Source organism: Ambystoma mexicanum, chromosome 5q (genome assembly GCF_040938575.1).
Source record: "Ambystoma mexicanum isolate Mex_15411 chromosome 5q, UKY_AmexF1_1, whole genome shotgun sequence".
In the NCBI taxonomy this organism is placed as follows: Eukaryota; Metazoa; Chordata; class Amphibia; order Caudata; family Ambystomatidae; genus Ambystoma; species Ambystoma mexicanum.
The window spans coordinates 923,582,339-923,608,270 of NC_090933.1; the positions used below are offsets into that span (position 1 = coordinate 923,582,339).

General features: G+C 47.0%; 1 protein-coding gene across 1 annotated transcript in view; it reads left to right on the plus strand.

Moving 5' to 3' along the window:
- Positions 1 to 25,932, plus strand: part of SPAG1 (sperm associated antigen 1) — a 1,725,603-nt gene that overhangs the window by 899,593 nt on the left and 800,078 nt on the right. Inside the window, exon 8 of the mRNA XM_069621435.1 lies at positions 15,108 to 15,238. Coding sequence (XP_069477536.1) covers positions 15,108 to 15,238 — 131 coding nt within the window. The remainder of the gene's footprint in view (positions 1 to 15,107; positions 15,239 to 25,932) is intronic.

Here is a 25,932-nt window from a genome sequence, read left to right on the forward strand (position 1 = left end):
TCCGTATTGGCCGAGACAAGCGTGGTTCTCCGACCTGCTACAAAGTCCCGAACCTACTGTCCCGGGACAAAGGGACAGTGTGGCACCACGACCCGGACAGTCTCAACCTCACAGCTTGGCTCCTGACTTCTCGGAGTTTGGTACACTGAGTATTTTGTCGGATTGCCGGAGAATCCTGCAGGCCGCACGGGCTCCTTCCACGAACACTTCGTATGCATGCAAGTGGAGGAGATTGTGTGTGGTGTCAAAGTCAGCCGGGATTGCAGCCCCTGAATATAACTCTGGAACAGCTTCTACCATATTTGCTGCATTTGGCAAAGAGCGGTTATCCTTTTTGTCGATAAAGGTACACCTAGCAGCCATTTCAAGATTCACGCGGAGAAGGCAGTCGTCTCCCTTGTTTAGTGATAGACTGATAAAGCACTTCATGAAGGGTTTATTCCGTACATTTCCACCGATTAAACGCTTTCCACCGACATGGAGTCTTAACTTGGTGTTAGCGGGGCTAATGAAAGCTCCCTTTGAACCGATGGCTTCCTCGCATATGAAGTTCTTATCGTGGAAGTTGGCTTTTCTAATAGCTATCACGTCAGCTCGACGGCTCTCGGAGATGCAAGCATTGGTCATAGATCCGCCATACTTGAGGTTCTTTAAGGACAAAGTAGTGCTGGCAACTAATCCTCATTTTATTCCAAAAGTTCCTACTGTTTCTCATAAACATTTGTCAATTGTTCTACCTACCTTTTTCGCGACTCCTTCATCGGCTGCGGAAAAGGCCCCCCATACTTTGGACGTGAAGAGAGCTCTAAAATGTTACCTTCATCGGACTCGGCAAGTCAGGACTACGCAGCAACTGTTTGTGGCTTACGGTCGGTCGACGAGAGGAAAGGCAATCTCAAAACAAGGACTAGCTCGATGGGTCTTGTCGACGATTGCTTTTTGTCACTCCAAGGCGGGAAAATCGCTAGGACGTCTGAGAGCTCATTCCACGAGATCAACGTCGTCTTCGGCAGCGCTGTGGGCAGGGATTCCGCTGACGGACATTTGCCAAGCGGCGTCCTGGTCGGTGCCACACACGTTTACCCGCCATTATTGCCTCGAACGGCAACATGCGGACGATGTGCAGATGGGAAGAGCAGTCTTGTGCTATCTGTTTCAGTGAGGTAAGCCCTGTTCAGGGGAATTACCTTGTTATCTATATATATATATATGTGTGTGTGTATATGTATATATATATATATATATATATATATATATATATGTGTGTGTGTATATATATATATATATATATGTGTACCTAACTGCATATGGTAGTTGCTATAAATATATATAAAAAAAGTATGATTAATGTTGGATTGCATTCACACCGCCATATCAGAGTTACTGCTGTACAATCTATTCCAAGCATTTGAATCTATGAAAGATCCAATGATGGAGAAGGGAATAGTTTCTTACCTGTAACTCCATTTCTCCAGCATTGGTATCTTTCATGGATTCACATGCGCCCGCCGGCCTCCCCTGAATGCAATGTACATGTTTGTATGCCCCCCATGCTACTTTCGAGGGGTTAAAATCTGAATGGAGCCGCGGGGGCAGGGCATTTATACCGCTACGTCCTATTGGGGCATGCGTAAACAGCCCAAAACGACGTGGATAGGACACACAAGTGTCGAAGTTTTTTCCTATGGAAAACGGCTTTATAAGTGTACCGAGGGTTCCCAGTCTGACGGGGAATATTCTAAGCATGTGCATCAATGAAAGATACTAATGCTGGAGAAATGGAGTTACAGGTAAGAAACTATTCCCTTCCTATGTGCCCCAGGACTTCTTTCCAGTATATTGCAGCTTTCGGGCATGTCCACCACATATGACACAGATCCCTCCCCTTCCCCCCATGTTGTCTCCAGCATTCGGGGGGGTTTTTGGCATTGATCTTGTGTAAGCGATGGGGAGACATATACCATCTGTAGCATAGTTTGTATGCGGACTCCTTGATCGCCATACATTTGGATGACTTATGCGCGCTCAACCATATCTGGCCCCACTCTTCTTCCAAAATCGTTTCCCCAATGTCCTTTTCCCAGATTGTCATCCATATGCGCATTATTCAGCAACCTATAAAGTCTGGCTATCCCCCTCACGGCTGAACCCTCCTGCTTAGTCAGTTCTAGCCGGTCGGGGTCCTGACACCTGCTGGTTTCACAGTAGGGTGGGAGATCCAGTGTCTGAGTTGTGCGTATTTGTATCTTTCTCTTTCCCTGATTCCGAATTTCTGGTTGCATTCTATAAAGGACAACGGGGCTGCCTCCTGATACATATCTTTTAGGGTCAGTGCGTTGGCCCCTGTCCAACCCTCCCAGAATTTCTGTTGCAGGCCCGGTGTGAATTCTGTGTTAAATGCTAGGGGGGAGAAAGGACCCAGCCCCCTATGGATGTTTTTCATACCCCGGGCTTTAACCCAGCTGCATAGTGTCACTCTGGTGGCTTCCAACAGGTTACACCCCCTCTCGCGGGGTCCAGTGTTAAGAGACTGTAGAACCTGCAGCAGGAAGGAGGTTGCTGCTTGCTCTATCCCATTCCCACCAATCGGATGTTACCGATCCGACCATTTAAGCATCACAGCCAATTGGGCCGCCAGAATGTATCTCCCAACGTCCGGGACCCCCAACCTCCCCAGAAGCGGTGGGCACATCATTATTTTCCTTTGGATCCTAGGTGTCTTGTTTTGCCAGATAAATTTAAATATAGCTGTTTGTAGTTCTTTAGTTAAGCTGGGAGGTATATCTGTGGGCACAGAGCTTACTACATATAGTAGGCAGGGGAGCAGGGTCATTTTTACAGCTGCAATTCTTGCAAACCAGGACAGTACTTGGGATTCCCATCTGTGTAAGTTGTCCTGTAGCTGTCTCCAGAGGGGTTTTATATTAATTCTAAACAAATTCGCCGTGTCCCTTGTTAGTTTTATACCCAGATATTCTAGTGTGTTTTCCTCCCAGATTAGGGGATATGTGTTTGCCAGCACCCTAACCTCCTCCCCGTTTTTGGTTATCTTTATTGCTTTGGACTTCGAGTAATTGATCGTGAAGCCTGATATATTGGCAAACTCCTGCAAAGTCCTTATGACCCTGGGCAGTGTGTTCTTGGTGTCTTTCATATATAGCATTACATCGTCCGTGTATAACGCAATTTTATGTGTAGTCTCCCCGCATGTCACTCCTCTAATCTCTGGGTCATCCCTGACCCTTGCTGCAAAGGGCTCCATCACCATTGCAAATATCAGGGGGGAGAGGGGACACCCTTGTTGCGTACCCCCTCCTTATGTTAGTTTGTTCTGAGCTTATCCCATTGACTATGAAGTGTGTGGAAGGGAATTGGAAGTTTGCTAGTACCATCTTTTCAAATGCCGCTCCACAACCAAACCCTTTCCAACACCAGCCTTCGGTACTCCCAGTCCAGACTATCAAAGGCAGGCCTTGCGTCTAAAGCAGCCACCGAGAACCGTTGTTTTGTCGTTGTGCCCATATCAATAATGTCAATGGCTTGTCTAACATTGTCTTGTGTGTATCTTCCCCTGATGAAACCCGCCTGGTCAGTATGTATGATGTCGGGGAGTATGTTCATCAACCTGGCGGCTAAAATTGTGGCGTACATTTTTGCGTCTGTGTTTAGTAGCGGGATAGGATGGTAGTTGGCACATTCTGAGGGGTCTTTATCTGGCTTTAGAGTTAGTATTTTCGTGGATTTCACCATGTCTGGCGTGACTGACCCATTCTCTCGGATGTTGTTGAAGTGGCGTGTAAACGGCCCCAGCAATTGGTTTCAGAAGGTTTTATTTATAATAGCCGTTTCCCCAACCATCCGGGCCCAGGGTTTTATTCACCCGTAGTGTTGGTATTGCGTCACCAATTTCCTGGGGCTTTATTGGTCCCCTTAATCTATTCTTATCATGTTCTGTGATTTGGGGTAGGGGTGTTGCCTGCATATAAGACTTCTGCCTGCCCGGGTCTAGGTTTTTACCCCATAGCAGCTCCTCATCGAACTCTCCTTATTTCTAATTTCTCCTTTTCTACAGTGTGTAATTCCCCCTGTCTTTTTATAAGGCGTGCAATGTATTTGCGTGTTTTTTGTTTCTTCCGTTTAGCCGCAAAAAAAATCCCCCCCCCCCCCCATTTATATAATATGATTCTTTAGTACTCAATAGTGTCTGCGACACACAGTCAGCAGTGTGGTTCTCTAGCTGGGCTCTGACTTTTCTCAATTCCCGTAGCGTCTTTTGTGTTTGACGGGTTTTGTATTGTTTCTCGGCTTCTTGTAATAATCCTTCCAGCTTTTGCGTTATGAGGGCCCTCTCCCTGTTATATGCTGTCGCCTGCAAGATAAATTCACTGCGTATTACCCCTTTCCCCACGTCCCAGACCACCCTCCAGTCCGTCTTCCCATTGTTGTTTTCTCTAAAGTAGTTATTTATGGTGCGCTCCATATGTGACCTAAGTGCTATTTCTCTTAATATCATCTGATTTAATCTCCACTGAGGTCGGTGTTTGGTCCCCGCCCGCCCCCATTTTGATATTGATTAGCACTGGTGTGTGGTCTGAGAGATATTTAGTCCCTATACCCACTTTCGTTACTTGGGGGATAAGAGAGGCTGACACCAGCACAATGTCTATCCTAGAGTATCCTCTGTGTACTGCAGAGTAGTGTGTGTATTCTCTGGCTTCACCTTGGAAGAATCGCCATGTTTCGATCACCCCCATTTCTCTAAAGAGCTTGCCCAATGCCTGTCTGTTTTTCTGGTCGGCTGCTGTGGGTGGAAGCGTTTTATCTAGAATTGGGTCCTTGACGCAGTTAAAATCTCCGCCTATGATCAGTTGGCCTTCACACCAGCCCCCTAATTTCTGCAGTATACGGTAATATATGTGTCTTGTTTTTCGCTGGGGACATATAGTGCTAGTATTGTGTAGGTGTGACCATGTATTGTTCCTTTGATCCCCAGGTACCTCCCTTCAGTGTCTCTGTCAGTTGCGATTTCTTGAATCTCAGGTCGCGGTTGAGCAGTATGGCTACTCCCTTTGACTTTTTACCACTATTGGTGAAGTATTGTTGGGGGAATGTTTTGTGTACCATTCTTTTTTCATCTTTCGGGAGGAGGTGGGTCTCCGGTTGGATCCCTATCGCTGCTTGCTTTGCCACCATTCTTTCCAGGATTGCGCAGCATTTGACTGGGGAGTTCAACCCTTACACGTTAAGGGAAATTATCGCTTCAGACATTGCTCTGGGGACCAGTATTGTTGCCTACACCTAGAGTTCCGACTCATCCTTCGGGCTCCCTCACTCCCTTTCTCCCATTTCTCCCTGAATTCTGGGACAGTATTTATTTCCAGTGTCGCTCTTATTTCTCCCGCCCCTCTCGCATTCCACCTGGATCCCTCCCTCCTTCCCCCTGAGTTCCCGCGTGGCCGGGATTCCTGAGAATCCCCCCATGTGTGTTATCCAGGTGTTGGGCCACGTATTAGTCAGTGTTTACAATGCGCCAGGATATTCCCATATCCTGTTTTGGATTCCCAGATGTGGTGACTTCCTACCTCCGTACGGCCACTCTTAACGATCCTTTTGCAGGCTATCTTCAGAAGTTCAGTTCTAATAAATCTACAGTCGTCCCGGAGGTTGCAGTTTGTGTTTCGCCTTTTCACCCGTCATTCCAGGTGTTTGAGGGGGCCTGTTAATTTCGCTTCTCGTCCGGTTCTCTTCTTCCGTTGCGTCCACCATTCCCATTGATTGTCTGGGCTAGTTGCAGAGTTCGATTGCGCTCTGCTTTCCATCTGGCTGTGGTCCGCCTCTATCTGTCGAAGTGAGTCCTGCTTCATAGGTGTTGATTCTCCTCGTTTTCCCTTCCCAGGTGAAGGAAAGTCCAAAAGGTTAGACCCATCCGTACGATATATGTTTTGCTTGTAATGCTTTTGTGACTGGCTGCATCAATCTTCTTTTGTGGACTCACGAGGGCCAGATCTTGATATAGCTATATTCGGCATCCATTGATCGTTAGGTCTGTGTTTGCCCTTGCAGCTTTCAGGATGTCATCTTTCAGGCAGTAGGGTGTGAGAGCTATCAGCACATCTCTCATTCTCGCCCATGGTTCGTTTCTTTTTGGGCCTATCCGATGTTTGCTGTCGAATCCATCATTTCTGGTTGAGTGTGGTTCAGTTAACTACCGAAACAGTGCTGCATCGTGTCTCTGAGATCCCTATCTGTTACTGATTCGGCCAATCCTTTGACCCTGATGTTGGACCTCCATGAACGTTTTTCAAGATACTCCGCCTGGAGCTCTAGGTTGTTCGTTGCTCTGGCCACTTGGTCTAGGAGAATACTACTTTGCTTTGATTCTTCTGCCATACTTGACAGTCCCTTCTCTACTACATCCACTCTTTCCCCCAGGTCGTCCATTTCTTTTCGCACCTCCTGTAAGGTGGCTTTCAGTTCTTCCTTCATTTGGCCCATTTGGTTTTGGAATGTGCTTGTCAGCCTAGCTTCCATTCCTTTTAGGCAGTTCAGCAGCTCTTCTTTGTCTGTGGACAATGTGGGCGTGGGTATGGTGTCCTCTGGGGCCGTTGACTCTTGTGATGGTATGGGTAATGGGGTATCACCCTGTCATTTTTGCTTCCAACACTTCTCTGGCTGCCCTTCTTGACACTTGGCAGCCGTCTTGGCTTTCACCAAGGGCGTTTTCTTATTCTGGCACCCGCCATCCGGGTTCCCACGACCCTAGTCGAGCAGCCCCTACGGGGACTACCTCGTGGTTCCGGTTGGATGCAGAGTATTGTGTTAGCTGTGAGCTGGCAGTGTTTCTACCTTTACTGGGAGCTTCTTACCCCTCTGTATTGTCTGTTGTCTTCTCTGTGTCCACACGTTTTCTTTCAAGTCTTTTTTTAGCTCTGGGGTACTGTGGACTGTGCTGGCAGGGTGTGGAGAGCTCCTTTCTGGGGCCTAGAGATGCTCGTTTCTATGTACTCCCTCTGATTCGCCTAGAACCTGCCTCTCCTTTATCGTCGGGGCCAGATTGCTATTTTTGGGACACCTGGATCCCAGCCACCTTGCACGTGTTGCTGCCTTTCCTCGAATTCTGGGATTGCTCTGCCGAAGTATTTTGGTGTGGCGTATGTGGGGGTGGAATCAGTCTGAGTCTACTTTACAGGGAGCCGATTCCTTTATCACTGCTCCATGTGCATGCGCCTCTGAGGGTGCGAGTCAAATGATCATCTCGCTCTAGGACCAGGCTCTTTCCAGGTCTCCATGCTTCCTGGATGTTTGGGGCAGTGGGCTGTGCTGTGCTGGACCTACCCAGTAGCTCTTGCTCTTCAACTCTGCTGGGGCCTAACATGGAGGATCCGAGCTGGCGTTTTAGGCTCCGCTGCGCACTGCATCAGCGTGCGTCACAGGTTATCCCTCCTTTCAGTGTTAGGCCACTAACTTTGTCGTTCCGTGCTTGTGGGAGGAGATGTTATGGGTCCGTGGTGCTGATTAAGGGGTGTTGACCCATGAGTTGGATGAGTGCCCTCACACCTTCCGTGGACCCCTGTATGTTAAAGCGTATCAGGTAGGCGCCCGGTGCTCCCTTGCAGTTCTATACCTCGTGTGTGCACTTTTGGTGTCGCTTTTCTTCGGTCCCTTTATTGTTGATTTATGGGGGTAAGGTTTAGGAGCTCTTTACCTCCCAGGCGTATGTACAGCTTAAGCCTGCTGAAAATGTTTCTCCCACTTTTCCTCCTCGCTGCAGGATGGTGTTTGGTCCTAAGTCAGAACCAGAGTATCCTCTGCATAGAACTTGTTAGGGAGAATTCTCATAAATGGTTCATTTCCCTTCCCTACTGAGTCCCTCAGCAGCTTTGCTGGATTTCTAGGATTTGTTTTTTCACCTGGTAAGAGTGTGACCCTTTTTTCCCACTCTTACATGTGTTTTGCTATGTGTATTTCTACTTTCTGTGTGATCTTGGGCACTGGAGCCTCACCTACTCCAGGGCACCAGATTTTCCATGTGTGTTACACAGCACCTTCAGTGCAATGACACAGGGTTGTCTTTTAGACTTCCCACTGACTCCATTTTCTGGGGCTGACCACAGTCCCCCAGAAAAGGCTAAAGTTGCCATTAACTTTACTTTAGTCACTTTAAACCACAGACCCAGTACACCCCATCTTCTGTGGAGTATTGGAAAGGGTTAATTCTTATCCCTTTTTTTCTGTGACTCTTGGGGCATTGTTTCGCTCCCTTTACATTAAGACTTGGCTGGTGGCAGTGGTATCTACCCTAACTTTTCTACCGCAATTATCTTATATAAACGTGTTAATGTTTTAGGCTATCATATTAGCCTCAAACATAAACCCGCCTGACCAAATACATTTTAATTTGGCTCCGGCTGGGTTTATTCGCCATTTCTTTTTGTTAAAGGCTTTCTCGTGTTTTACTCTGCGTGCGAAACCAGGTTTGGTCCCTTTGTCCATCGCCTTTTTGCGGGCTTCCACACGGAAGCCCTCCTATAGGCGCGTGAGAGTCTGGGTAGGCAGGATGTGAGGGAGGGGTTTTCGGACCTCTGCCATCGGTTCCCTTGGTAACCCAAGTCGCACTCTTGTCTGATTGGCTAAGGGGACTGGCCTTACCAGGCCAGCCACCCTGCTGTTTGATTGACAGCCAGGCTGTATGAATGGGAGAAAACTGCATAAAAAGCAGGTCTCTGGGACTGGAAGAGCAGAGTCGCCACTGGAACGAAAGAACCAACGGTGAACTGGAAGAAGAGGACCCCTACAAAGACTGAACCGCCCGGTGAAGCCTGCTGCAGGTCCGAATCTCCAGAATCCGACGACAGAGAAGATCCTCCAGGAAACCTCTTCCCTTGAGCTGGTGGGACCAACCAGTTCACCCAAATTGCAAGCCAGGACCCCTCCTCTGGTCGATTTTCTGCTGTACAGAGCTACAGTGGGCCGGATAGCCAGGAAGGTCGGACCCTGCTTGGGTTTTAAGGAGCGCACCTTTTATTCTTTGTTTGGCGCTGCTGCTGGTTTCTTCCCTGGGTAGTGCAGGACCCTCCAGTCTTCCTACTTCTGATCAGTCTGACAGTCGCTTCAGGAACCGTGAGCCTGCTGGAACTACTAGGAACGTCTGCCTCAGCTACAGCCCCCTCTCCGTTTTAAGGTACTGTGCAAATCTGGTTGTGCGTTTCGTTCAGCCATGGTGAAAGTGTTTGAAATCTTTCTCCAATCCAAGGGCTTGTCCTTTTCTTCTCTTTGAACTAACTTTTCTACCAACCAAACCCGTCCGGAAACCGTGCCACAAACATTACCGCAAACTACCCTGAACTGTATTATCTTGAGCAAAAGATGTTTGAACCATTGACTTTGGCCCTAAGCCTTTTCTATCTGATTTTATCATTGTAGTCTCTCTTGTGAGTACTTACCTGTTGGTGTGGATCCATTTCTGTTAACTTTTGTCTTTCCCTCCCTTTTAAATTGCTGGATTGCCATTTTGCTCCCACTTCATTTTGTGAGCTTAACTTGTCTGGAATTTAAGGGAAGTGGTGTGGTGTATTAAGAAAGTGATTTTTAGACTGCTAGTAATAATGTAATGTTATACAACTGAAAAATGAAATAAATGTATATTCTTTTACTTGAAAACTTTGAGTCAGTGTTTGCCTGAATCATTGTAATTACTGTCCTTTGTGTAACTATCTGATACTGCTCACTTACTCTTGAGATAAGTCTGGCTGCTCTGCTACTGCTACCACTTTAACTGTGTAGTACAGGCTTGTACCAAAGGTGAAATTGTACTGTCACTTGTAGTCTTAATTGTGTGTAGTGTTCCCAAAGGGGTACTGCATATAATTCTGCCTAACACAGCTCCTCTTTGGGTGCCCACTTCACCCAATGCTCTCTTTCCACCTGTGCAGGGCTTCCCAGGCCCACATTTCAGTGTGTCCTGTCTGGGTCTATACCGGGGTTAGCCCCTGCCTCTGCACTTCAGTCAGGGCTGGGGCTGTCAGTCCTCTGGGCTGGTATTAGTTTTGGGCCCCGTTGAGCCCTCAGGAGGCAGACAGTCTCCTTACCTCGACCGGTGGCTCAGCTCCTGCTCTGCGTATGTTCTGACCGGCAGCTGCTGCGTGGTCCCTCCGCCTGCGTAGTGTGGCCGGGTACCGCTGCAGTCCAACTCGTACGTTCTCTAGGGCTCCCCAGCGACCTACAGAGGGAGGACTGAGTGTCCCTCACGCCCCCAACTCAGCACTATTCCGTTAGTCTGGTTATGGCGCTGCACGCCTGCTCTGTCTTCCCGCTATTTCGCTGCTCTGGTGCTTCTCTGCCGGGCTTCTTTCTCACAATGTGTCAGCTCGGCTGGCGGCAGTGCCAACACAGCCTGCCCCCGCTTCTCCAGTCCCAGCGGTGCGCTCCGATGGTCGGCTGGTCACGGGCGCCTTCCTCCGCTCTGCTATTGTTGCACTCCGACCTCTCGGCGGGTTTGGAACTGCGCGTAATCAAACCTCTTGCCAAGCTCCGGGGGTTCTCCGTTGTCATGGGCTTGACATTTCTTCGTATCCTCTCGATGGAACACCACGGAAAAGTTTATTTTTATGCGGTGTTCCGCGTCTGCATTTTGTTTTGGCTCCTTTATTTTCCCGCCCGTACAGAGGACCCGAGGTATGCGTCCTTATAGTCCGGCGGCCATCTTGGGAATCCTCCTACATGGGATTTTACGATGCCTGTTCCTTTTGAGCCAACACAATCATGTTCTTGACGTTAAGGGTGAGTGAACTTCAGGCTCGGTCAGGAAATGCTGTCCTTTTCTAGAGAGGATACCTGTATGGTGTGACCCACTGTTCTGTTTAAGTTTGTGAGTTTCCCCTCTTCCTAGTAGAGTACTGTGCTGGTCTTCTTTCCTCCTCCCCAACCTTCCTAAACAGAGCAGGGGTTCCACTTGCTTGATCTCAGGAGACCCTGAGCTTCTGTGTTTCATGGACGAGCGACTTCTGTACAGAATATTCTTTTTTAACCTTTGCTGTTCCTCTTGTGAATAGATTTCGGACGATACAAACTCTGTCCAGGTGGCTTGTCATCTTCATGGCCGAATATGAGAAAACCTACATACTGAACTATACCAATCCATTCCACAACAACATTCGCCTATGGTACAGATACATCGATGATGTTATTTTTATATGGCACGGCAGCAAGCAAGAATTGGCAAATTTCTTAGAATGGATCAACAATCTAACACAAGAAATCCAATTCACGATGAGCCATAATAATGAGAAAATGAACTTCCTGGACCTCAACATAATGGCCACAGACGGTAAAATCTCATGCTCAATTTTCAAAAAAGAGACGGACCGTAACACCACTTTTCACTACAGAAGCAATCATTCCAAAAGTCTACGTACAAACCTGCCCTACGGACAATTCCTCAGAATCAGACGCAACTGCACAGACACTAAGGATTTTAAAACACACGCGTCAGAACTACAACTTAAACTTGAAAACAGAGGATACCCCAAAAAACTTCTCAAGGACACGAAGAAAAGGGCCTTATACACACCCAGAGAAGTTTTATTGACCCCCAAGGTCCGTAATCAAGACTCTGAAGACACCATGACTTGTGTCACGACCTTCAACACCAACACATCCAAACTCAGAGGCACTATCAAAAAATGATGGCCCATTGTCCAGTTGAGCCTGCCAGGTGAACTACGCCGAGAATGGCTTTGAAGAGATCCAAAAACCTGAAAGACCTCTTAACACATGCCAGGAACAAGCGAAAAGATTCCAGATCTACTCTGTGGAATATGCGGGAGATCCGGGGTCACCACCCATGTGGCAACTGCTCTGTCTGCAGTCAAACCAAGAAACTACGGTCTTTCCCAGTGGTTGGCAAAGAGTGGGAAATCCGCCATTTCTCGAACTGTAAGACACCCAATGTTATCTACCTCATCGAATGCCGGTGCCACCTACGATATATAGGACAAACATCGAGGCCAGTTAACAAAAGAATAGGAGAACACAAGTTGAGAATAAGATGTAAGATTCATAACGCACCGTTAGTTTCTCACTTCCTCGAATACCAGCACAACTGTGACTCCTTTAAATGGTGGGTAGTGGACAAAGTGAGTGGCAGTTCCAATACCGCCAATGCTCTGAACTTTAAAGAATCTTGGTGGATCTTTAAATTACAGACCACAACTCATGGTCTGAATGAACTTGCCCCAGTTGAGTACCTATAAGCACCAGGCTCCTCTGAGGAGGGACTACCTTAGGTCCATGCATTCCTCCACACAGCCTCAGGCAGCCCCCCCCTTCCCCCCTGTCCCTGCACACCAAACATACATCATTAGTCCCACATACTTGCCCCTCCAACTTGGGCTTGTTTGGTTTACACAAGATGCACTGATTTAGCCAGCACTATGTTCCGATTCAGCACTTCATGCTGGATGTGGTTTTCCACAGTCAAAGCATGTCACTTAGCCAGGGTCTGCGTGGGCCCACTGCCGCCAGCACGGCAGCATTTACATCCCCGTGCACATTCTCCTTGCCAAATTTACCCGCCAAGCACCACCGTAATAGGAGACCGCAGGATGTATTCACACGCGCCCGTATCTCCATGACAATGGACCACTGGACTCACACTCATGCGCAATAGACATCCATTCAACTTCTACACATGCGCCAGTGCCACCGTAGCTACGGTTCCACGGGACGCATGCGCATGCGCAATAGGCGTAAACGTAGCCTTTGCACATGCGCTCCATGCCTTACTCGCACAGCTCCAGTCCCCGGAGACGAGACGGAGACGAGACACAGCACATCCAGTGTGCTCGCGCATGGAAGAATAGGTAAGCTGATACCCCTACCTCCCTCCTGCCTCCTACCACAGCCGGGTCTACGAATTCTTACCAGGCTTTGTTTCCCTTTTTTCACCTTTGTCCCTCACAAACCCCCCCCCCATGCAGATTTGCGTGCCTGACCACCTCGTATCTCCGGACAGGATACTTTGTCCTACCGAACTGCTCCTCTCCGAGGGACCCCTCCAGCACCCTGCATCCCCGGTGCATGATAAACAAGGTACTATATTTTGATTTATATCCCTGCTCCAGCACCCGGTGTTCAAGTCACGTGTGTAACTTCTGCCACATGTTAATTTTTTTGTAGGCAACCCAACATCGTATCACACTATCGGGTTACCAACATCACTCTCCCTGTATCTCCAGGAGCCCATTCATCCAGAGCTCCCCACCCCCTTCAATGCAAGGTCAGTACATGGGTCCGGAGGGCCCATCCACAGTGTGTAACCCCTCACGGGTTTTTTATTGTCTGCACACAAAATCCATATTCTGGATACTCAACAATATTCCGTATATTGTTTCTTAAATTATAGGAAGACCTGCTATTCTGGGCCACAGAAGAAGGCTGCTATCTCTATGCAGCCGAAACGTCCAACGTCATACGGTCCTACATTTACAACACTAAGACCTACGGCAGACATCATCTTTACCACCTCCAGTGTGGACGTCGCCTCCTAGCAGTTCCTATTTTTAGGTGTCGCGAAGCAAAAAACTTTTTTGTACAAAGTATTGGCTGCAAAAGTGTTGCCTCTCAGCAGACCTTATTTTCAGGTCCTTTCAAGCAAATGTTTGTTTTGTACAAAACACTGATGACAAATATGAATCAATATTTTGTTTAACCAACACATAGGTAATAGAATTGAGTAAAAAAGTAGTATTGTGGAGCCAACAAACTACACCTCTCTTTTCTTTAATGTGTTCTTTCTGATAATGTAAACAGAATGCCTAAAGTTCAGCTTAACTCTGGTACGCTTACAAATACAAAAAGTTGCATTTAATGCCTTTCTCCCCCTGTTTAAATACTCAAGTCCTCGCTGTACAAAATAGAGTATGCTGATGACTAAGTTGTAGATTTTTCTGTCTACTATTTATCTGGAAGTTTATAAGACAGTGGGGCTGCTGCGCTGTAATATGTGACCTAAAGTAATAAAGGTAAAAAAACTGGTTTTCCAGCCCTTTCAGAATTTGGATTTGTATGTTTTTCCTCCCAAAATGCATAATCTGTTAAGTGAGCAGTATTGTATATGGAGATGTATGAAAATTGTGTCTGCAGCAAATCATTGTAGCTTAAATGTTTAAGGTCAGGACCACCCCCCTGTTCTAAATATTTGCATAAGCCCTATCGTCCTGCCCGATTACAGGCTATCCCTCAGGTTACTAAAACAGGTGGCTTGTCCTCTGCATCTCAGAATGTTATTTCCTGGTAATCGAAGAGGTGACTATATCTTTAAGCTCACTCCAAGTGTGTGGGATATTTCAGCAATTACTGCCTTTACAGCATCAGGCAAATAATTGGGCCACACTATACACGTGTCCTGGATTGTTTGGATGCAGAAGACCTTTAGGTCACTCTGCCCTCCAGAGATTTCAGATGTGCGTTCAGGTTCTTCACCATACTTCCTTCACCAATTGCCTATTGCTTTGAGGGTCTTTTAAAGGCACGGAATCTGTGGGAGGATCATATCCATTAGGATAACAAATGACCTACCTTGCATAATGTTCTTTCTGATGAATAATTCCTTCCTCCCACAGATTCCTTAACAACCCACCTACCATTCTCTCACACATATTGGCCATAACCTGTGGCTTTAAGTACAGTGAGCATTAGGGACGCTGAAGTAATTGGGCTGGGAACCTCAAATATGTACCTCTGGAATCACTTCCTCAGTCATGGCTACCAGTGACACATAGTAGAGCTGCAGTGCTACCCCCTTGTGGTTTTGTGAAAGGTTTCCAAAAGAGAAGACATTTTAAATATGAGGTTTTGTTCGAGGAAAGACATCTCAATGAAGAAAAAACAATGACCAAAGGTAAGTGATGTGTTCTCATCTTGAAAGATGCAGCATGCGATGAAGTGTAAGACTGGATGCATAATTGTGCAACCAAATTAATGGTGCCTTTTGATGAATTTACAAATTAATGTAATTTTGCATTAATAAAATTGGGTGATTTTAATTTATGTTCAATCACACTAACTCCTTTTAATCACACTTTATCTAACCTTATTGGATTGTTTAGGAGTATATCGGCACAGCCCAGCATAGCTGCTTTTAACAACAGAGCCCAAGCAGAAATCAAGCGTCAGAACTGGCGAAATGCTTTGAATGATTGTGAAAAAGTACTGGATTTGGAACCTGGCAATTTAAAAGGTAACTAAAAAGGGTGTTTTGTTGAAGCAAAATGTTACCTCCAGTATTGTCGCCAAATGCTGTAGTGTTTTATTTCTGTGGGTAATTTGTATTTGTATTTATTGAATTTATATACCGCTTTTGCCAAAGCGCTGAACAAAGAGAACATACAATAATATTTCAAAAAATCAATGCAATGGGAAGAAGACTATTAGGACAGTAGATGAGTTTATGGAGAGGATTAGATAGTGTGAGGTAAAGTTTTCCAATATTTAGGCGCTAGTAAAAAGGAGCGAAAATGAACAGTGACACACAAGGGGTAACTGTTGGATGAAAATGGGATTGAGAGTGAAATGACCGTACCGGAACATAGAAAAGGACAAGAGAGGGAAGGTAGGGGGAAGCAAGACCATGTGTGCATTTAAGGACTACGCACAAAATTGAAAGAGTAGATGTGATTCAAGGGGAAGCCAAGAACTGGAACAAAGGGAGTTAGAAAAGAATGTGTGAGAAGAGAGCATAAAGGTGTAAATCGCAGAGTTGAAGATGGAGCGTAGTCGGGAGACAAATTAAGAGAGCAGAGCAGCAATTAAGATGAGAGAAGATCGAAGTGATGAAAATTTGTTTGGTATCCTATAAAGACAAAAGGGTGTGGGCTTTGCGAATGTTGAAGAGCTGGAGACAGCAAGAGTGATCAACGTTGAAAATGTGAATGAAGCAGGAGTCGAAGGTGGCATCAACATTACAAGCCTTTGGTGAAAAGGGAAGGGGGGGGAAAAATGGGGGAGGAGTGGATGAAATCTAGGAGGAGGGAAAGAATAGGATTTCACTTTTTGAGAAGTTAGAAATAACTGAAAATTGTTGGCATAGAAATGACAGGAGAGTCCAAAAGGTTTAATGTCAGCAAGTGAAGATGTTTAGAGTGAAAAGGGAAGAGGCCCAAGCACCTATCCCTGGGTTTGCCCATGATATAGTGGGAAGGAGTTAACACCCCAAGTGATAGAAAAAGAGTGATCCAAGAGCTAGCATTGAAATCAGCTGAGGGCGAAACCAGAAATACCTAATTTGAATGGATTGTGGCCTCCCACGTATTCCTCATCTTATGGTAATTATCCTTCCAGCTTCAGCTGCTTTGGAATTTTTCAACCAGTGGCGTTTTCCCTCGAGGGCCACGTTCGACTGTCGACGTCATCATCAGTATAAGTAGTGCACACAGCGCCTGTTGGCTTCAGTTCAGTTTTTCCGAGCTAACACTTTGAAGAATTACGACGCTCTTCGGTTCTTCTGTGAACTTTGATAGATATTTTCGTTTCGAAAAAAAATGCCTTCCTCGTAGGCTCCATCAACGCCTAAGACGGGCTTCAAGAAGTGGCAAGTCTGTGGATCGAAGATGTCGATCACCGACGCCCACTGTATATGTCTGTGGTGTGTTGGTACCGGTCACCGTACCTCCGACTGTGGCTCCTGTCGGGTGATGACCGAAAAGACTCTCAGGGAGCTTAAAGGTAAATTGGTGGTGGGGAGGTTGCCTTTGAAGTCCCCTTCAAATAGTTAAAAAAGAAAGGCCGAGAGTCGAAGGGATTCTTCTCGATGTAAAAAAATCTAAACTGTCGCGATCGAGAAGTCGATCACACCATTCTTCGTCTTCTTCGAAGAAGGCCAAGAAATGGGGTCATAGGTCACCTTCGACCTCCAGTGATGCCTCGGCTGAGGTAATCATGTGTCCAACTGTAGCGTTCACCTGGTATCCACGGGGACGTCACTCAGCCTGTTCTGACCTCTTACGACCTTGAACCCTTCCCTGGAGGCTATTTGACTGGAGACTGGGCCTGAAACACAGGATTGGTAGAGTTTAACTCCCCATTGTCTCTGTGTGCTTGAACCCCTTCTTCCCCGGGGTCCAACCCTTCCCTTTGATCCACAGCTCACCTTGTTTTCTTGGATAGTGTGCTCTCCGTCCTGCTTTCAGCGCAGGGGCGTGTTGATTGATGCGGGCTCGTTGCTGCCTAGTTACTTCACTGGCAAGAGTCCGACAGGTAAGTATAATGAGTCTTTTGAACAGTTCTCTAACTTTGTTCCTTTCCTTCCTTAGATGATGGCCAGCGTCCGGGGATGGCAGCGTGCTGCTGAGATGAGTAACGCTGAAGGTGAGTGAGAGCGCAATGCGCGATGCACCCCCTTCGTATTTGCATTGAACGGAGTTCTTTTTCAGTGTCTTTTAGGTGCCACAACGTTTTCAGCGTGGATGCCGGTTATGAAGAACAAATGCGGTGGGTAAGCGCGGTATGCGGCGCCTCTAGATGTTTCCACGCTAACCTGGAGTGTCTTTTCCCTCTTGCAGATGGATGAGAAGTTCCGGAGAGTTCCCCCAGAGCGGCTGGGATTCAGGTAAGCGTTTGAAACTCGCACAGTATTTAAAAATAAGCGAAGATTTACAGAATGCTTACTAATGCCTTTTTTTCTGTTCTTTCCCCTTTTCCTTAGGAAGCGGTGTGCCGGGATGGAAATGACACCGCCGAAGATGCCCGTAGAACAGAAGGAGCGATGAATGATCGGCAGAAGTGCTGCAAGGTAAGGCTTTTCCTAACGGTGTTCTTGTTCTTGCAGGAGTTGAGCGCAGAAGAAGGATGCAGGCCTACTGGAGACCAATACGAACACGGCGAGTGTCACGCTGCAGGTGCAGAAAACACAAAGGATGTTTCTCAGCGTGGGTGTGGCTTAAATAGTCTCTGGGTATCCCAGGTGTCTCTGGGCTTACCCACACCCAAAAGACTAGACGGCACATGCAGTTCTGGGAATCGAAATATGTGGGGGCATCCATCTTGTCCTCATCAATGCACTACAAGTCCAATCCCCAATGTTATCCTATGGGAGTGAGTGAGTCTGGTGCCACAAGTGCCAAGTCTGACTCCAAGTGGGTCTTTGGAGGGATGGAGAGGCCCTTGAGGGCCAAGTAGGGTATCGTGGCCTGGCTCCACCCTGACATCTTGGAGGGCTGGGGACATGAGGGGCAGGAATCATGACACCAACTAAATCAGACTCCTCAGCAAAATGGGATGCATTTCGTAATGAAATGCTCAAAATCTTCGAGAATGCGGCCTCGACCCCCTCGAAGGACAAGCAGAAAGCCCATGCTCCTGTCGATCTGCAAAAAGATGACAAAGGGAAGTTGAAGAAATCTTTGAAACCGAGCCTTGAGCCGGTTCTGCATCGAGAAAGATCTCGATCTCTTGAGAAATCGTAGAGGGTTTAAACAAGTCAGGAATCTAGTCCATCGAGGGTTCCTTCGAAGAAGCATAAGAAGTCAACAACGTTGATGCCTTCACTGACAACGTCTGAGCCGTCGATACCAGTAGTCTTCGAAGTCCTTGTCAACGCGAGATTGTCGAAGCCAGTGGTAGTCCAGGAAAAGGTTTTCAAACCTTTGCCCAAAAAAGATTATTTTAAGTTTTTAACAGCCATCTATGAAGATAATGAACCTTCGGATGATAACACACCACCACTTGGGTTACAATATGGCATCCCTAATGTGTCAGATGAACTGATCGGAGTCTAGAGTAAAAGACTTGAATGACAACCTTCTGTCGGCCAGTGGGTAGATACCTCTCCCGAGTTAGAATTTGGAAAACCAGATCCTACTCAACATGCAGACTCATATAGGAAACTAATGAGTAAAGTTATAGACTTTTTAGGCTGGAGCAGGCCTACTCCTTCTTTTGAGCCAGATGACATGACAGATATCTTGGATCAGGGTGCCCAGAAAGATCAAATTTTGACATTTGACACTGCATTACAAAAAAGGGTCTCCACAAATTGGGAGACACCAGAGACTGCAGCTGCAGTGAATACAAATGTGGCTAAAAAATGCAGACCATCCAGCAGCGACCCAGAGTATCTGACTAAACATCCAACACCAGAAAGTTTGGTGGTTCAGGCTGCTACATCTACATAGCAGTCTGCATATCCATCCATCCCTCCTGATAGGGATAAAAGAGTGGATGCCTGGGCAAGAAAGGTATTTACTGCTGGACTATGGCATTAAAGTCAACTAATGTAACTTGTACCTTGTCAAGTTTTACGTTTACCCTGTGGGACTGCGTAGCTATGGCGGCTGACCACATCCAAGAGGAAAGAGACGGCTTCCTGGCAATCATCCAGGATCGTAAGGAGGCAATGTGTGAATGTCTCCAGTCAGGTCTGGATACTGCAGTCAGCATCAGCAGATCCATAGCAACTAGCACAGTGTTATGCAGGTTTGCGTGGTTGAGGAAGTCTGGGTTTGCATCAGATGTGCAAGCTAGACTACACAACATGCCCTTTGACAGCTCGAGGCTGTTTGGCAGCAAGGAGGATGAGAGTTTGGAAAAGCTGCAGTCCTCACAAGCAGCAGCTGAATCCCTTAGCGCCACCATTAGACAGCCTTGACACCCCTACTCTGGCTCATCTTCCTGGAGGGGTAAGTCCTTTCGATTCTACTCCTCAATTGTAAGAGGAAGTGCACAAGCCGGTCAAAGAGGTCGGAGAAGATTCCCTCATGGTGGTGCTAAGCCAACCTAAGCAGCGGTAGTTTTACCATCAGCCGTCGCTTCAGCTGTCTCAAAACCTCTGAGGCCTTGACTCACAAGACCCCGGTGGGAGGCAGACTTACTCAGCATCTGAAAGAATGGTGGGGCATTACTTCAGATGCTTTGCCACTGAAAACTGTAGCTCAAGGTTACTGCCTCCCTTTGCAAAAAAGGCCTCAGGATCATCCACCTGGGAACAACTCATTCAAATTCCTGATCCGTTCCTTGTGCAGGAACTTTCGACCCTGCTAGAGAAAGGTGCAATACAACATGTACCTGTGCAGGAATTTTTGACCCTGCTAGAGAAAGGTGCAATACAACATGTACCTGTAGCAGAAAGGAACAAGGGTTGGTATTCCCCATACTTTCCGATTCCCAACAAGGACGGAGGATTGAGAACCATCTTGGACTTAAGAAACTTGAGCAATTCCTCAGGAAGGACAAGTTTAAGATGGTTACCCTTTCCCAAATCCTTCAAGCTCTCCAACACCAAGACTGGATGGTATCATTGGACCTTCAGAATGCTTACGTTCATGTGTCTATCCATCTGAAGCACAGAAGGTACCTGAGGTTCGCGGGTCTCATTATCAGTTTTGAGTTCTGCCATTCGGGCTGACCTCCGCCTTGAGGGTTTTCACCAAACTGTTGGCGGTGGTGGCAGCGAGTCTCAGAAGAGGGCGGATTCACGTCTATTCCTACCTAGGTGATTGGCTGATCAGGGCACGCTCACCAGAACAAGCTCAGGAACATCTCTGCGTAACCTGGCACTCTCTTCACAAACTGGGCTTCTCCCTCAATTACAAGAAGTCCCACTTGATGGTATCAGGTAATAATATCGCCATATATATGGTTGCCGTAAATAATATCGGCGGGAAAATGTTGTGGCGATATTATTTGGGTGACCATATATATGGCGACAGGGGCAAAAAAAAATGTTTTTTAAAAAAAAAAAGTTTGGGGGTTGCGGGGTTGTCCCCCGCATGTTCCATGCAATAATGTCGCCACAAAAAAACGACCACATTTTCGGCGATATTTTTGCATGGCAAGATTTTTGTGGTGACATTATTACATGGAACCCACTTGATACCATCTCAAAGATTCCAATTTATTGGTGCAGTCCTGGATGCTTCCTCTGTAAAAGCCTTGCCACCCGAGGTGAGAGCTCAGAATATTCTGCAGATGGTTGCCAAATTTCAGAGTGCCCAGCATCTTCTGGACTTCCATTTTCTTTTTCTTTTTTTGAGGCTCTTCAATGAGCTTTCAGGACTCAATGGTCTCAGTTTTCATGCAAAATGTCAGACCACCTAAAAGTTCTGAGCAGTCCCTCTCAGGACCTTCTGTGGTGGACTTGCAAGGACAACACTCTCAAAGGAGAATCTTTTTGGCAGCCATGGCCGGAGAGAACAGTAGTGACGGACGCCTCACTTACAGGGTGGGGAGCCCACGCCAGCGATCTGACAATCAGCGGTCATTGATCTCCATTAGAGTCCAAACTACATATCAACATTTTGGATCTTGGGGCAATCAGACTAGCGCTGAAGACCTTTCTGCCCTCTGTACGGGGAAAGAATGTCCTGATAATGACTGGCAACTCAGTGGCCATGTACTACCTTAACAAGAGAGGAAGTGTAGGGTCACTACCACTGTGCAGGGAAGCAATGCAGCTCTGGTTCTGGGCAATTCAACCAGGAATCTCTCTATCGGCAGTTCACCTAGCCGGAGAGGAGAACACGGCGGCGGACGCTCTGAGCAGGCAGAGCACAGTCGCCCACGAGTGGGAACTAGCTCAGGAAGTCCTTCAAGAGATCTTCACCCTGTTAGGCAGAATTATATGGAGTACCATTTGGGAACACCACACACAATTAAGACTACAAGTGACAGTACAAATTCACCTTTGGTACAAGCCCGTACTACACAGTAAAAGTGGTAGCGATGGCTGAGCAGCCAGACTTATTTCAAGAGCAAGTGAGCAGTATCAAATAGTTACACAAAGGACAGCAATTACTATGATTCAAACAAACACTGACTCAAGGTTTCTGAGTAAAAGAATATACATTTATTTACACATCAGTTGTATAACATCTCACTAAAGTAAAGCAGTTTAAAAATCACACTCTTAATACACCACACCACTCCCAATACGTTCCAGACAAGTTAAGCTCATAAAATGAAGTGGGAGCAAAATGGCACTCCAGAAAGTTAGGCAGAAATTGAACCACACCAATAGGTAAGTACTCAGGGCAATTGAGCAAGAGGAACTACAGTGATAGAATCAGGAAAAAAAGGCTTAGGGCCAAAGTCAATAGGTGTCATGACCCTTGCCCCTGGCCCTCAGTGGCAGGTCAGCCTTCCAGTTAGGGCCAGGTAAAAGACCTTTTGGCGCCAGGCTTATAACCATCATGAAGACCAACATTAGAATGGGACTATTTACTTGGGATTATTTAATTTGGGGGAGGGGGTTCACCCAACATGGAGACACACACATAGCTCAGTTACAAGGAACTGAGCTATGCGGTCTAGTCTTTTGGGTGTGGCAGGCCTGGGACTATTTCACCTGGTCTACTTTACCTGAGACTATTTAAACAGCACCCAAACAGCAGAACATGCTTTGCGTTATTCTGCTGTGGGCAGCGTAACGCTCACCGTGTCCAGTGCTTTGATGCCAGTTTACCTGAAACCAAGGACCTGCAGAGAGAGAAAGAACACTGCAAAACTTACCTGGAACAGTACCCTGTCTTCAATCCATCGCCGACTTCAGTTCCACTCACCTGAAGGTACGAACTCCATCATTTGGCACCGCATGAATCCTGGAATACCATAACCTGGAAAGAGAAGAAAGAAAGACAGCATTAGTAAGTGTTTACTCACGTTTCCAGAATGAAGAAAGCCACACAATTCTTACCTGGTTAGTCATCTCCTGGTCAGTATCATTGCTGGAACATTACGGTGCTCGGCGAGGAACATCGCAACCTGCAAGGAAAGAAAAGACACAGGTTAGCAATATAAAAGGCGAAACAGCGCTGCGCATCACGCATTACACACCGGACAGCATAGCGCACACCGCGATTTCGCTTACCGGCCCATGCTCATCTTCAAACTGCATGACAACACCAAAATACCTTTCCATACCTAAAAGGAAAGAAGCAAGACATTATTCGAACTAAGAAGAACATAAGAACTGCATATAAAGACTGTAAGGCAGCAAACCTACGGAGTCGCAGCAGGCCTGGATTCCCACAGGGGGGCTTGCACCAGTGAAGTAACTTGGTCGCTGCTCGCCCCCCCCGCCCACGCATCTACGCGCCCCTGCCACGAGGAGCAGGACAGAGAATCCACCTTTTACAATATTAAGGTCAGGAGCGGGCCCAAGGGGGAGGAAGGAGTTGAGGCCAAGGGAGGTGGGAAAACATGAAGACAATCTGGTATTGAATCCAGCTCTCCTATATTGCAGACCCATCTTTAACCAGAGGCCTTACCAAGGGACCGGGAGAGGGTTTGAGAGTGCAAATCATCCAACCAGGGCTGGGTGGCGTCCCCGTGGATACCAGGTGAGCATAACAATAGGTCAAAAATCTTTTGCTCAAGATCACACAGTTCAGGGTAGTTCGCGGTAAAGTTCATGCCACAAGTTCCAGACGAAGTTGGTCGGCAGAAAAGTTAGTTCAAAGAGAAGAGAAGGACAACCCCTCGGATTGGAGAAAGACTTCACAATTTCACCGCGGCTGAACGAAACAAACAACCGGATTGGCACAGTACCTTAAAACGGAGAGGGAGCTGTAGCTGAGACAGACATTCCTGGTAGTTCCTGCAGGCTCAGGGTTCCTGAAGCGACTGTCGGACTGACAAGAAGTAGGAAGACTGGAGGGTCCTGCACTACCCAGTGAAGAAACCAGCAGCAGAGCGAAGCAACAAATAAAAGGTGCGCTCCTTAAAACCCAAGCAGGGTCTGACCTTCCTGGTTATCCGGCCCACTGTAGCTCTGTACAGCAAATTCGACCAGAGGAGGGGTCCTGGCTTGAAGTGTGGGCGAACTGGTTGGTCCCACCAGCTCAAGGGAAGAAGATTCCTGGAGGATCCTCTCTGTCGTTGGAGTTTGAAGATTCGGACCAGCAGCAGGGCTTCGCCGGGTGGTTCAGTCGTTGTAGAGGTCCTCTTCTGTCAGTTCCTCGTCGGTTCTTTCGTTCCAGTGGCGACTCTGCCTTTCCAGTCCCAGAGACCTGCTTTTTATGCAGTTTCCCCCCATTCATAGAGCCTGGCTGTCAATCACACAGCAGGGTGGCTGTCCTGGCAAGGACAGTCACCCAGCCAATCAAACAGGAGTGCGACTTGGGTTACCAAGGGAACCCATGGCAGTGGTCCTAAGACCCCTCACTCACATCCTGCCTACCCAGACTTTCAGGCGCCTTAAGGAGGGCTTCTGTGCAGAAGCCTGCGAAAAAACGGCGAACAAAGGACCCAAACCTGGTTTGGCGTGCAGAGTAAAACACGAGAAAGACTTTTACAAAAAGAAATGGCTAATAAGCCCAGCCGGAGCCGAAATAAAATATATTTGGTCAAGCGGGTTTATGTACGAGGCTAATAAAATAGCCTAAAACAATACCATGGTTATTTAAGATAACCGCGGTATGAAAAATAGGGTAGTTACCACTGTCACCAGCCAAGTCTTGATGAAAAAGGAACTAAACAGTGCTCCAAAGAGAAACAGACAAAAAGGGATAAGAATGAACCCTTTCCAATACTGCATGTACGATGGGGGGTACTGGGTCTGTGATTTAAAGAGACTACATAAAGTTAATGGTAACTTTACATGTTTCTGGGAGACAGTAGTCAGTCCCAGAAAAATTGAGTCAGTGGGAAGTCTAAAAGACAACCCTGTGTCACTGCACTGAAGGTGCTGTGTAACACACAAAAAAATGCCATGGAGTAGGTGAGGCTCCAGAGCCCAAGATCACCCAATTGGTAAAAACACACACAGCAAAACACATGTAAGAGTGGAAAAAAGGCTCACACTCTTACCAGGTGAAACAAAATAAACCCTAGAAAATAAACCCTAGAAATCCAGCAAAGCTCCTGATGGGGAAATTAGCCTTTTTGGTGAATTCTCCCTAACACACCCTCAAGTGGATCTGTTCGTGAGCAGTGCCAGCGGAAGTGTGAGCTGTTCTGCTTCAGGAAATTTCCCCCAAGAGAAGCTCTAGGAGACGTGTTCGTTGTGGACTGGGAGTTTCCACGCCTGTAAGTGTTTCCTCCAGTCCTCGTCTTTCCTCACGTGATCAGAAGGTTGTGAAAGTTTGGGAAACCCATGATTCTAATTGCCCTGGATTGGGCCAGGAGGATGTGGTATCCGGACCTTCTGGACATGTCCATCTGCCCTCCAAATCGTCTTCCACTAAGAGAGGATCTTCTCTCGCGAGAGGAAGGTTGGGTTCTTCATGCAGAGGTCAAGACACTCAACCTTCACGCATGGTTTCTGAGAGGTTGAGGTACAAGGATTGGGACCTCCCGGATGACGTAATGGAGATTTTGCTTTCGGCCAGAAGGCCAGCAACAAAATCTTTGTATCGCTGCCGTTGGAACAAGTTCAGCAGCAGGTGCAGAGATAAGAATGTGGATCCCTTTCTATGTGACACACCTATGGTGCTTTCCTTTTTGTTGCATTTGGCAAAGCTGGGGAACCCGATTAGAACAATTAAAGGTTACCTGGTGGCTCTATTTATTTTCAAGCGCTCTTCAGAGGAGGATTCATATTTTAAGATCCCTCTGATTGTTTGATTTCTTAAAGGCTCTTACTAATGTATTTCCACCACTTCCATTCAATGTCCCTGTATGGGATCTCAATCTGGTGTTAGGATTTCTAACATACATTCCTTTTGAGCCTTTATACTCATGCCTATTAAGACTCTTAACATTAAAAACTGTTTTGCTTATTGCAATCACGTCAGCCCGCAGGTTAAGCGAGTTGCAGGCTCTTTCTTGTAAACCTCCACATACGGTTTTCCATAAAGACAAGGTTGTTCTCAAGGTGAAACTTTCTTTTTTGCCAAAGGGAGACTCCAACTTCCACTTGTTTGGCTATTGGTGAATGTTACAGATTAGCGGGCAAGGACCCACCGGAAGGCCTAAGAGCACATTCCACAAGGGGCATGGCAA